General features: G+C 37.7%; 1 protein-coding gene and 1 non-coding gene across 2 annotated transcripts in view; both read right to left on the bottom strand.

Moving 5' to 3' along the window:
* The window catches only part of RBM25 (RNA binding motif protein 25), a 45,527-nt gene that overhangs the window by 32,535 nt on the left and 368 nt on the right, over positions 1-12,624 (bottom strand). The window contains 4 exon segments of the mRNA XM_023761398.1: positions 1,327-1,494; positions 3,321-3,370; positions 6,125-6,245; positions 6,357-6,473. Coding sequence (XP_023617166.1) covers positions 1,327-1,494; positions 3,321-3,370; positions 6,125-6,245; positions 6,357-6,398 — 381 coding nt within the window. The 5' untranslated portion in view covers positions 6,399-6,473.
* Positions 5,786-5,892, bottom strand: LOC111827716. The gene has a single exon (XR_002831396.1). It is a non-coding gene; the product is annotated as a U6 spliceosomal RNA (small nuclear RNA).

Below are 12,624 nucleotides of genomic sequence, written 5' to 3'. Positions count from 1 at the left end.
AATACTTAATAATTCAATGCTACTTTCTTTTTTTTTTCCCTGAATTATGGGCTGTGGGGGGCGGGGGAGAGACATATGTACTACTATTTGTAATACTTTAAACAATAATAATAATAATACACTCTTCAAACACATCAATGAGCCCTAGCTGGTTTGGCTCAGTGGATAGCGTGTCAGCCTGCGGACTGAAGGGTCCCAGGTTCGATTCCAGTCAAGAGCATGTGCCCGGGTTGCGGGCTCAATCCCCAGCAGAGGGCCTGCAAGAGGCAGCCAATCAGTAATTCTCTCTCATCACTGATGTTTCTATCTCTCCCTCCCTCTCTGAAATCTATATATATAGTCAATGTCATAAGACAAAGAAAACAAGCAAACCAAAAAAAAAAAAAAGGTGGGGAGAAGGGAACTATAACTTATAAATAAAATTTATTAAAGAAGCTGTCTAACAAGGTGTGACAATTAAATGTGATGTGCAATCCTTGACTGGATCATAGGTCAAAAACAAAAACATGCTATTTTGGAAATTATAGAGAAAATTAAATTTTAAAAATAGAGCATGCATATAAGCATAGCCACTGAACATAAGACACTGGGGGGTAGGGGAGGCAGAGGGAAGGTCAAGGGGGGGGAAAAAAGAGACATATGTACCATTCTTTGTAATATTTTAAGCAATAAAACAAAATTTTTAAAAAAATGTTTTAAACTGGCTAAAAAAATAAATAAAAAAGAACTAGCCCTAGCCAGTTTGGCTAGGGTCCCGGGTTCGATTCCACTTAAAGGCACATACCTTGGTTGCAGGAGGCAACCAATGGTTCGATGTGTTTCTCTCACATCGGTGTTTCTCTGTCTTTCCCTCTCTCTTCCACTCTCCCTAAAAATTAATTGAAAAAATATCCTCAGATGAGGATTAACAAATAAATAAATAAATATAAATAACTTATAAATAAAATTTATTTAAAAAAGAAAAAGATCTATGTATATTAGTTAACAATACTGTATCGTCCTTAAATTTCTTAAGTGCAATAATGATCTTGTGATCATATAGGAGAATGTCTTTGGTCTTAGGAAACACAAGAAGTATTCAGAGGTGAAATGTCTTATCACAACTTACTCTCAAATTACTCAAAAAAAGTATGTAGCGTGTGTATATAAAGAGAGTAAATGTGGCAATATGTTACAGGGTAATCACTGTACTGTTTGTTCAACAGTATTGCTGGATTAAAAATTTTCAAAATAAAACAAAGACAAATTCAGTCTTCTTTCTGCTTTTTGTTTAAAATTTATAACAAAAATAAACCTTTTAAATGAAAAATAAACAGTTTAACTTACAGCAAGGAGCTGTCTTATGAGCATGTCTGAGGCTTTCTCAGAAATGTTGCCAACAAAAACAGTAGTAGTAGGACCACAATTTTCATCATTTTCCTTTGCCTTTAAGCCTGGATGATCCTTTCTTGCTCCCAAATGCTTTCCAACCATAGACACAGTGGGTACTAAGACCTAGAATTAAAAAAGGCAATAAAATTTGATCTGGCAATTAAACTTCCTATCATGTTTAATGTAACATTAGGCTAAAATCACCAATGTTAAATTAGTAAATATAGGGTGGGGCAAAAGTAGGTTTACAGTTGTTCGTATGGAAAATACAATTAATAAATAATAAAGCAAGAATAAACTGTTTCATGCACTTACAACTGTAAACCTACTTTTGCACCATCCTCTATGTAGCACATTAAAAGGTCTACATACTTAATCTAAAGCTCTTAGCATTTTTCATTAATACAAACATTCATGACAAGGAAAGTCCCACTTTTAGATTACCTTTCTTTAAAAACTTGGAAAAGCAAAAATAACTTGGATAGAAACTTTATGTTTATCCACAAGTTTCTTCACAACTGTACTCTGTTTAGCATAAAAGTTCAATTATCCCTACTAAGCTTCTTATAAAATATTCAAATACTCCCATAGCACTCCCCCACACTTTAAATTTACCCTTTATCACTTACTTGAATTTCTAGCTTATTGTCCCTTTATTAACTTTAAAGTTCCCAAAGGAAGAAATAGTCTTACTCTTCATTTTATCTGCAAGTGAATTTAGCAAAACACCCACAATAAGCACTGAATAAATACTGGTGAACTGGGGGAGCTGCTCCAAACTCCAAATGCTATCTTTTCTTAGGCTGAAATGTAAGAAAGTAAGAGTACCTATCATGTGGAAGCTTTCCAAAATGACCAAACATTGGTGCCTAATGCAAGAAAAGCTGGACTCCCCCCTAGTATGCAGAACCTATCTTCTTAGTGGTCTGCCTCACAGCAGATTCCTATTTGTCCACCTACTTCATATCTCCCTTTTAACGTGAATAACACCACTCCCCTCCCTTTTCAAAACCACAAATAGAAAAACAGTTGAAAGTAACAGCTAGCCTCTCTCATAGTGGAATTCCAAATGAAGCCTGATATTCTACCAATGAACTCAGAGAAATATCTGGTTAAATAATAGTTAAGAGGGTTATTATTTATTCGTGTTATAATATATTAACATTCTTAATTAAGATGCTTTGATGAATGTGGAGAATTAAGGTTCAAGACCTAAGAATAAATAATGAAACACTTCCCTAGAGGAAAGGTTTCATTAAAACTACAAAGCTTGAAGGTATCATAGTAGAAGACACACACAAAAATAGCTCGGAAAGAGCTAAATATTAGGTAGGTAGGAGGAAAAGAATAGAACTATATTCAACAAAAATTTCATTTCAAAACTTTTATTTCTGCTAGGATAATTCTTACACTCTTTTAAGAGATCATATATATCATATCATTCTCCTATCTCTGGAAACCAAAACACAAGGAATAATGAAAAAGACAATGTCCTAAATCTGAACTAATATGTAAATCAGTCTAGAGAATGAGAGAAACCATAAAACTATCTGGGGAGCAGTTTTAGGAACAAATGCACATATGCACAGCTGAATGAAAATGTTACTTAATCAAGTAAGTAGTATGATAGAAATGGATGCCCACATCCTTCCTACTATTCTTTTAAATGCTTAAAATAATTTATCTAAGTTTATCAAGCTTTTTAGTTTTAAAAGCACTAACATATCTCCTAATTTCCTCCTTAAAACTGATTATACTTACAGCCGTAGATGGGTAATTCAGCTGGTTAAAGCGTTGTCCCAATACGTTGTTGCAGGGTTTGATACCCAGTCAGGGCACATACAAGAATCAACCAATGAATGCATAAATAAGTGGGAAACAAATCAATGTCTCTCTCTCTAAAATCAATCAATAAGTAAAAAATTTACTTACTTAACAATTATACTTACAGTTGGAGCAGGAGCCATAATGCTCATTGGTACAGGAATCATTGGGGTTCCTAAGGAAAAAGCATTGCAAGTTGTAAGCATACAATTATATATGACTGTATTCGGTATCAACTACATGCCATATATACAAGTACTAGAGGCCCAGTGCACGAAATCTGTGCACGGGGAAAGGGAGGTCCTTCAGCCTGGCCTGCACCCTCTTGCAATCCGTTCACTCCTAACCACTCTGCCTGCCTGCCTTATCGCCCCTAACCACTCTGCCTACCTGCCTGATCACCCCTAACTGCCTCTGCCTCGGCCCCCACCACAGCTGCTTCATCCGGAAGGACATCTGGAATGACGTCTGGAAGGTCGTTCGGCTGTCTGGTCTAATTAGCATATTAAGCTTTTGTTCTTACAGATACTTATAATTTAAGTAGAAATGTAGAACTAATGAGATACTGAACATCTTAGTTTCAAAAGCAATGTGGTATCAGGTCAATCTATATAAGTTTACCTACAACAAAAAACTACTCTTAAAGTAACAAGGCTACCAGAACCTGCTTTTGACTTAAGGAGTATAAAATTCTGGATAGTTATTGATTCATATTCATCTTATTCAGTACACCCGCAAAACCTGCACTATCACAAATACAGATTCATTTATGTATTAACAATATTAATTAATCCTTTAAAAGTAAAAAACAGCCCTAGCCAGTTTTGCTCAGCAGTTAGAGCATCAGCCCTTGGACTGAAGGGTCACGGGTTCAATTCCAGTCAAGGGTAAGTACCCTGGTTTCAGGCTCCATGCCTTGCCCTTGGTCAGGGAAGGTGTGGGAGGCAACCAATTGATGTGTCTCTTTCACATCGATGTTTCTGTCTATTCACCTCCCTCCTGCTCTCTCTTAAAAAAAAAAAAAAAATCAATGGGAAAAATATCCTCAAGGGAGGATTAACAAGAAAAAAGTAAAAAACAAATCCTTTCACATTTTTTTTTCCTTTAAGTATCAAACGATAAATTATCTGAAAACCTAGGAAGAATCTTGTTATACCTGGTTCTTTAATAAAAACAAAAAGTGGCCTGGCCAGCGTGACACAGTGCTTGAGCATTGACCTATGAACCAGGAGGTCACAGTTTGATTCCACATGCCCAGGTTGCAGGCTTGATCCCCAGTGTGGGGCGTGCAGGAGGCAGCCAATCAATGAGTCTCTCTCATCATTGATGTTTCTACTTTTCTCCCTCTCCCTTCTTGTCTGAAATCAATACAAATATATTTAAAAAAAAAAAATTGGCCCTGGCTGGGTGGCTCTGTTGGTTGGAGCATTGTCCCTTATACCCAAAGGTTGGAGTTTCAATTCCCAGTCAGGGCAGATACATAGGGGAGGCAACCAATTGGTGTTTCTCTCTCTCTTCCACTCTCTCTAAACATCAACTAAAAGTAATGGAGGGGCAAAATAGTATCTATCCTATATAATAAAAGCCTAATATGCTAAGTGTCCGGTCATCCATTCAAAAAAATCAAAGCATAATATGCTAATGATATGCTAAGGCTGTTCAACTGCTCGCTATGATGTGCACTGACCAGCAGGGGGCAGGTGCTCTGACCAGTAGGTTAGCTTGCTGCTGGGGTCTGGATGATTGGGACTGAGCGAGAAGGGCCGGACACACCCTGGAGCCTTCCTGCGGTCCATCCCAAACTGGCCAACCTACCTTGTCCCTCCCTGACGCCAATCATGCACCAGTGGGGTCCCTCGGCCTGGTCTATGCCCTCTCACAATCCAGGACCCCTCAAGGGATGTTGGAGAGCTAGTTTTGGCCTGATCCCGCAGGCCATGCCTCTAGTATATATAGAAGGCTAATATGCAAAGTGTCCCCTCGAGAGTTCTCTCGCTCACTATGACATGCGTTGACCACCAAGGGGCGGCGCAGAACATGGCAGGCGACCAGCGGCGGCAGCAGGGCGCTGAGAGAGCAAGGGAAGGAGGCAGCGGGGGGAATCGTGCGGTGGCAGTGTGAGGGTGGCAAGGGAAGGCAGAGGCAGGGAACGTGATCAGCCCTGATCGCTGGCCAGGCCTAGGGACCCTACCCGTGCACGACTTTGGTGCACCGGGCCTCTAGTATACAGAATAATACTCTGTATCTGTGTTAAAAGAAAAAGTACTAACGGAGCCCTGGCCAGATATCTCTGTTGGTTGGTTAGAGCATCGTCCTAAAACGCCAAGGTTGCATGTTCCATTCCTGGGTAGGGCACATACATGAATCAACCAATGAATGCATAAATAAATGGAACAACAAATCAATGTTTCTCCCTCCCTCTCTCTATAAAAAAAAAAATCAATTAAAAAAACCCACTGGTGAATAAAATAATATACTTACGTGGCTTATAATATGCATTAGAAAATATCTGGAAGGACAAAGAAAAAACTAAAAATAATTCTGTGGGACTGTAATAAAATTTTTTCACTGTGTATTTTTTCTATTTTTTTAAAATATGGAACACTTCACAAATTTGCGTGTCATCCTTGCGCAGGTGCCATGCTAATCTTCTCTGTATCGTTCCAATTTTAGTATATGTGCTGCCGAAGCGAGCACTAGTTTTTCATTTTTGAACCTCATGAGCTATTTTTTTACGTAACTTTTTTTTAAAATGTCCCAAATGAGTTTATACTCAGTCAGATGTGAAAACTTCTGCTATAGGAAAATGAGACATCACATTTCCAGAATGATATTAACAGACATCTTTACTACTAACAGTCACACATCTTCCTAAAAGTAAATACTACAAAAGTATAGGCTAAAACAACTACAGTACTCACAAAATTACCTGGAGGTACAGGTGGAGGAAAGCCAGGAAACTGTGGTGGTGGAATCCCTGGTGGGAGTGCTGGGATTCCCATGGGAGGGCGATTCAAATGAGGGGGGAAAGACATTCTTACTGCAGATGTCTAAAAAAGAAATCATGACAAATCATTTTACTTGAAAATTTTACAATTCAATATGCCTGGTTTGTTGGCCTTCATTTTTAGAGTATCTGCAAAATTCTAAAGTTTTCTTACCCAAAGGAGTTGGCAAAGACCCTCTTTTCTCTGTCTGTCCATTGAGAATTTTTAAAATTTAGATCTTTTCTAAAATAAGTTCCCAAAATGTACACGATCTAAGTTCAGGATAGACTCCTACAATCATATGGGAATACATATAAAGGAAGAAAAAAATTTTGAGGTTCAGTTAATATCCAAAATTAAATACGAAATATCAATGAATCTTTTTAAACCAAACTCAGAATCCAGGAAGGTTTCTAACAGTTATTTTTTAAAAGTGTTCTGATACATTCATTTTTAATACATATCAGCACCTTTCTGAAAACTAATTTACAAAGTTACACAGTATTTATTGATTCAGTGTTGGCCAGTTCCTCAAGTACAAATGACTGTCTCACTGAACTATAAACCTGGGGGTAGGAGACATCTTAACATCAGGTCACACAGTATTCATTCAAATACAGAGAACCGCCTGTCTTTGTGGCTCAGTTGGTTAAAGCATTGTCCCGATATGCCAAGGTTGTGGGTTCAATCCCCAGTCAGGGCATATACAAGAAGCAACCAATGAATGCATCAATAAGTGAAACAACAAATCAATGTTTCTCTCTCCCCTCCCCATTCCTCTAAGAATCAATTAATTTAAAAATAGAAAAAATTTAAAAATAGCCCTAGCTGATTTGCTCAGTGGATAGAGCGTCAGCCTATGAACTGAAGGGTCCTGGGTTATGGGTTCAACCCCCAGTAAGGGGTGTGCAGGAAGCAGCCAATCAATGATTCTCTCCCATCATTGATGTTTCTCTCTTTTTCCTTCTTCCTTCCTCTCTGAAATCAATAAAAATATGTTTTAATAAATAAATAGTAGTAGGTATCAGTATAAATTAAAAAGGGGAAATGCCAACTAATTTTACTATAAATGTCTTATATTTTTAAATAATCCTTTATATTTCTGCCCAAAAATAAAAACAAATACTCTATAAGAAAAAGTGTATCTCCTTTTAAAACAGAGACAGCTACTGTCCTACTTACAGAAGCTCTTGTATTATAATACTCTATCTCAGCACTTTTCTTAGGAGGACAGTTGGTATTAATACCTGTTGAATAAATGAATGAATGAGTAAACAAATTAACTCTAAGGTTTTCATTAAACAAATCTATTAAGAAGCTCCCATCTGCCAGGTACTATGCTAGCCTTACAATAATTATAAATGGAACAAATATCCTCAGGTGAGAACAACAACAAAAAAATAATTAAAAAAATTTCATCAGACTACATGTTTAATTTAGTATATGCCAATATACCCATTCCATGCACTTCTAATTTTTCTATGAAATATTTCCCTTTTACTTCACACTGTTCAAAACTTAGCTTATTCATAGGTTGAACTTCAAAGGTAGAGGCAATCTTAATAAGACAATGGCCCTTCAATGACATTCAGAACACAAACATTTCTGGTGACTCTAGATAAATATTATTCACTTTCAAACATCCTAAAATGGGAGTCTCAACCACTTATTTCAACATAAATTTTTATATATTTTGATATGTGAAAATAATTGAGAAAAAACTTTTAAAACCATAAGCAAAGCTGATCAGATTTTACCTATAATTGATCAATTATAATACACTTATAATAAATTATATATTCAAAGTTGATACTTTGTAGAATGAAGTTGGAAAGAGAGTTAGGGAGTGCTTTATTTTATTTTTATTGATTTCAGAGAGGAAGGGAGAGGGAGAGAGAGAAACATCGATGAGAGAATCACTGATCAGCTGCCTCCTGCACACCCTACACTGGGGATCAAGCCTGCAACCCGGGCATATGCCTTGACTGGGAATCGAACAGGTGACCTCTAGGTTCCTGGGTCGATGCTTAACCGCTGAGCTATATCCTGGGCGTGCTTCATTTTAAATACAGTGAGTGGTCAGAAGATGACATTTGGACAAAGACTTGAATGGGCTGAAGTAGGAAGCCCTATTTAATATTTAGGGACAATAGCCCCAGCTGTGGGGGCTCAGTTGTTTGGAGCATCTCCCGGAACACCAAAAAGGTTTCAGTTTGATTCCCGGTGGTCAGGGCACATACAGGAGGCAACCAATCAATGTTACTCTCTAAAGTCAATAAATATATTCTCAGGTGAGGATTAAAAATATATATATTTTTTAATCTGGGGCAATAATCTTCCAAACAAAGAAAATACAAAAAGCCAGCGGTGGGCATGGAATACTTGCAGGAGGAATAGCAAGGCCAACAGCTGGAGTACAGTGTGCGAGGAAAGTCAGATAAATGTAAAATATTACTGGGGGAGGAGCTTCAGAGAGTACAGGGCTTTGTAGGCCACTGTAAAGAATTTGGTTTTTCCTCTAAATAAGAAGAAAAACATTTAAATTTAAAGGATTTCTTATTTGGCTTATTTTAACAGTGTTCCTGGTCACTATGTTAAGACTGGAGAACAAGGGTCGAAGCAAAACACGACTTCAATAATCCAGAGAAGAGAGGGGGGCCTGGAACAAGTGGTATAGTGAAAGTGGTAACAAGTTGCTAGATTCTAGATATATTATGAAGCTAGCCAACTGCTAAGGGGAATGTGTGTGGGATTTAAGAAAAGGAGAGATGGAGAGGTTATTTTTATTAGCACTGAAAAAAATTTATTTTTTTTAAATTCTTTATTAGTTATTACAAATGTGTCCTTATCCCCCCCCCCATTAACCCCTCGCACTCATGTTCTCATCCCCCTGTTGTCCATGTCCCAGCACTGAAAAAAATTTAAATAGCATTTTAAAAATACTTGAATAGGAGTTCTTCACTTTTAGAAGAGTCAAAGCATTTTAACCAGATAAGTAAAAAATTAACAAAAACATACAGGGTTATGCACTTGTCAAAATTCACTGAAATTAAAATGGGTGCATTTTATTACATGTAAATTTTATCTCAATAAATTTGATATTACCCCCACCCCCAAAAACTAAACTTCTAAATAAGATTTATCTCTACCACTCAACATATGCATGCACTTCTGCTTTTCTTTTCCACTTTACTCTTTCAAACCAGTCTTTTTTCCCTGCACTCCTGAGAATACCATTACTGCTTATATGCATTCCTCCATTGCAGATTTATCCTGATAGAAACAAAATATTTTACATGGGATAGACTTACAGGCTAACCCCATCAAGACACTGACATATTTCTGAAATCGTAAAAGGCAAATGAACCAATAAACTCTCCTCAGCAAGTAATCCTATACAACTACATTCACTCAATAAATTTATATGTGCCCAGTTCTTTTCTAAGTATTATTTTTATTAGTTCTGAAAGAGCAAATTTAAGTTATATAGTTATACACCAAGTAGTGGTTCTACACTGACTATAAAAGATTAGTGTAGCATGCACTGTTTCCTGCTCTGCTTATAACCTGGCAAGATACAATGGACTGACATAACCTCCCCAGCCTAAGCAAAGCAAGCCCCTCAAAACATCATTTCTCAAAATGAATTTCCACAGACCTGCTGGAGTCTTCAGAAACTACTTCTAGGAAAAAAAGTGTTCCATGTCCAAAAAAGAATGGGAAATGCTTAACCACAAGTTTCTTTTATAAGAAAGCTTTTCATAACGTTATCAAAGTGTTTTGAGTCTCCCAAAAGGGAGCTGATAATTTTCTGAGATTTCCACTTTGCCATTTTACCATTTTCAATGATAAAGGTAGTGATAGTCTGGAGTGGAGTGGAGTGGGAACGGAAGTGACTTATAAACAGCAAAGAGGAATCCGTTGGGGTAATGGTTACACAATTCAGTACATTTACTAAAAATCATTGAATTGTAAGTTTACAATGACTGAACTTTATGCAATTACACTTTAATAAAGCTGCTTTTTAAAAAAGCAATACCAATTCAGGACAATTTCAAGCAAAATCCAATTAAGACCTGCAGATTAGATAATACTGTAGCAATATTAATTTCCTGACTTTGACCATTGTACTGTTGTTAAATAAGAGAATGTCCCTGCTTTTAGGAAATACACATTTGGGGATTAAGGAACACCACACACATGCAACTTACAAGTAAACATTTCAGAAGAAAACTGGAGAAAAAGGGGAAAGGATAAAGCAAATTGGCCAGGTGATTTGGGTAATATGGGTGAAAGGTATTTGAGAATTCTATGTACTATACTTGTAACTTTTTTAAAGGTTGAAATTATGTCAAAATAAAGTTTATAAAAAGCATTATCACTATTCTGGTTAGTGGGAATATCATATTTTCTTATTTTCAAATTTCAAAAAAAAAGCTAGGTAAAAGCTATTCAAAAACTTTGTGAGGAATCGAAATTATTATAAATGGTAGCAGCAGTGTCTAAAGACTATCGAGAAATTTAAAAACAGAATGTTTTTGTAAGACCTTAAAAGATTCAAAGACTGCTTTTGTTTCCAATGTTATAAAATACTTAATGTAAGTTTCCCTTAAATTATGTATAATTAAGTATAAAGCTCATTTATCTGGGGACAAAAATGTTGACTTTAAGTCTGAAGTAGTTACCCAACGTTAAAATGGACTTATTGGACTTATTTTTAAAATATATTAAGAGCCTTAACACTGGAATAAAAATATAGCAAACACAAAATAAACGTATTCAAACTATAATTAGTATACGGTGCCTATATGCAACAGTGGGACAATAATTTTCTTCCTAACTATGTGCTCTCTACCAAAAAAAAAAAATTTTAATTACACTCTGGGGACCAAAAATGGAAATTCGGTAACTCCAAGAAGATGAATTATTTAATAAAAACTCGTGTTTTTATTTACTTTCATTTACAAAAGCCTTCAACATACATTATCTCACTTAATCTCCCAAATTACCTTGTGTAGATATATTCTCCTTTTACAGATGAAGAAGCTAACTTGTCCAAAGGAACACAATGAGTGGGTGGGGACCCCCTCAAGGTCCCTAATATCCTGCAATTACCAATCCAAGGGCTGTTTTCACTGTGTCATAATGCCCCTTTCTAGTAATATACCAATGAGAAACTTTGCATTAAGGATTAACTTCTACTTTATAAGACTATCCACAGAAAAATAGTCTATTCACAGTACACTGGAAGAAATGTTAGAATCAGGGTTAGGCTCTTGTACTTCACTGAGAATTCTTAAATAACAATACCGGTTAAGATGGACTAAACACTACGTTATCTGGGTATTGCACTAAGGATTTTACATACATTCAATGAATTTCCAATCTCAATAATCCATGAAGTGAATACTGTCATAATCCTTATTTTACAGATGAGGACAACAAAGGCTTTTAAGAAAAGTTAAAACTTGTAATAGTGTAGCATCTACGTAATTAAATCACGAGCAACTGATAACCAACTGAACGCCTTCCTAGGCTTCTGAACGTTTGGGGAAACAAATCTTAAAAATTAAAGTACCCAAGACAACGTGGAAGTTGTGTAGACACTACTGTCAACTACCTAACGCACAGTACTTCCCACTACAGCAGTCCGGTGCAAGAGAGGTCCAATCTCTTCCCTCCTTTTGGTCCGCTCCACTCTGCCCAGTAGCAACATGGCTTTTCCATGGCCATACCAATCCATATTACATAACTTCAAAATAATCTTCATACTCCTAGATCTAGTTCGAAAAACGTATTTAAGAAGTAGTACTGAAGACCAAAGAAGGGTGAGAAAGAAGTCACACATTTTAATGTGCAAGCTTGGTCATCGCCCCTAGACAGAATGAATGGAGGTACAGTTCACGGCAACCTCCACTGGAGGAAGGGGGCAGGACCACAACACTCATCACAATCTTAGACAAGCAAACGAGGAGGGCGCTTAAAACAATAAGAAAGCGGGCATTAACTACATTCGGGGGTACGGAGGTAGGTGGGCAGGTCACACAGGGGCGGGCTCTCGGTGGCCCGAGGGGAAGGGAGAGAGATCCGTTGGTAGCCGGCACCTCTCTAAAAAGGGTGGATGCTGGCTGGCTTCTCGGCCGAGCCTAGGCCAAGGGAGTCCTAGGCCCGGAAATTGTACCGTAAGGCTCCGAAGGGGGCCTCCGCGAAGGGCTCCCCAGGGGCCGCGGACCAATCGTTTTGTGGCCAACGTGGATCCCAGGAGGTGCCGACGGGACTCCCGGTGGCCATCCGTGAAAGGAAAAGGAAAAGTGGGCGACAATGCGAGGAGAAAGGCTCTGGCGGTAAGCGGGTCCGGCCTCCACGGGCTCCTGCTCGGCCCACTGGTTTCCGAGGCCTTAGAGAAGTGAGGAAACCCAGGCCTCGCGCCCCTCCCCTCCGC

Source organism: Myotis lucifugus, unplaced genomic scaffold, assembly GCF_000147115.1.
Source record: "Myotis lucifugus unplaced genomic scaffold, Myoluc2.0 scaffold_207, whole genome shotgun sequence".
Lineage (NCBI taxonomy): Eukaryota > Metazoa > Chordata > Mammalia > Chiroptera > Vespertilionidae > Myotis > Myotis lucifugus.
The sequence above is the reverse complement of the archived record's forward strand: the minus strand, read 5'-3'. Positions and strand labels throughout refer to the sequence as shown.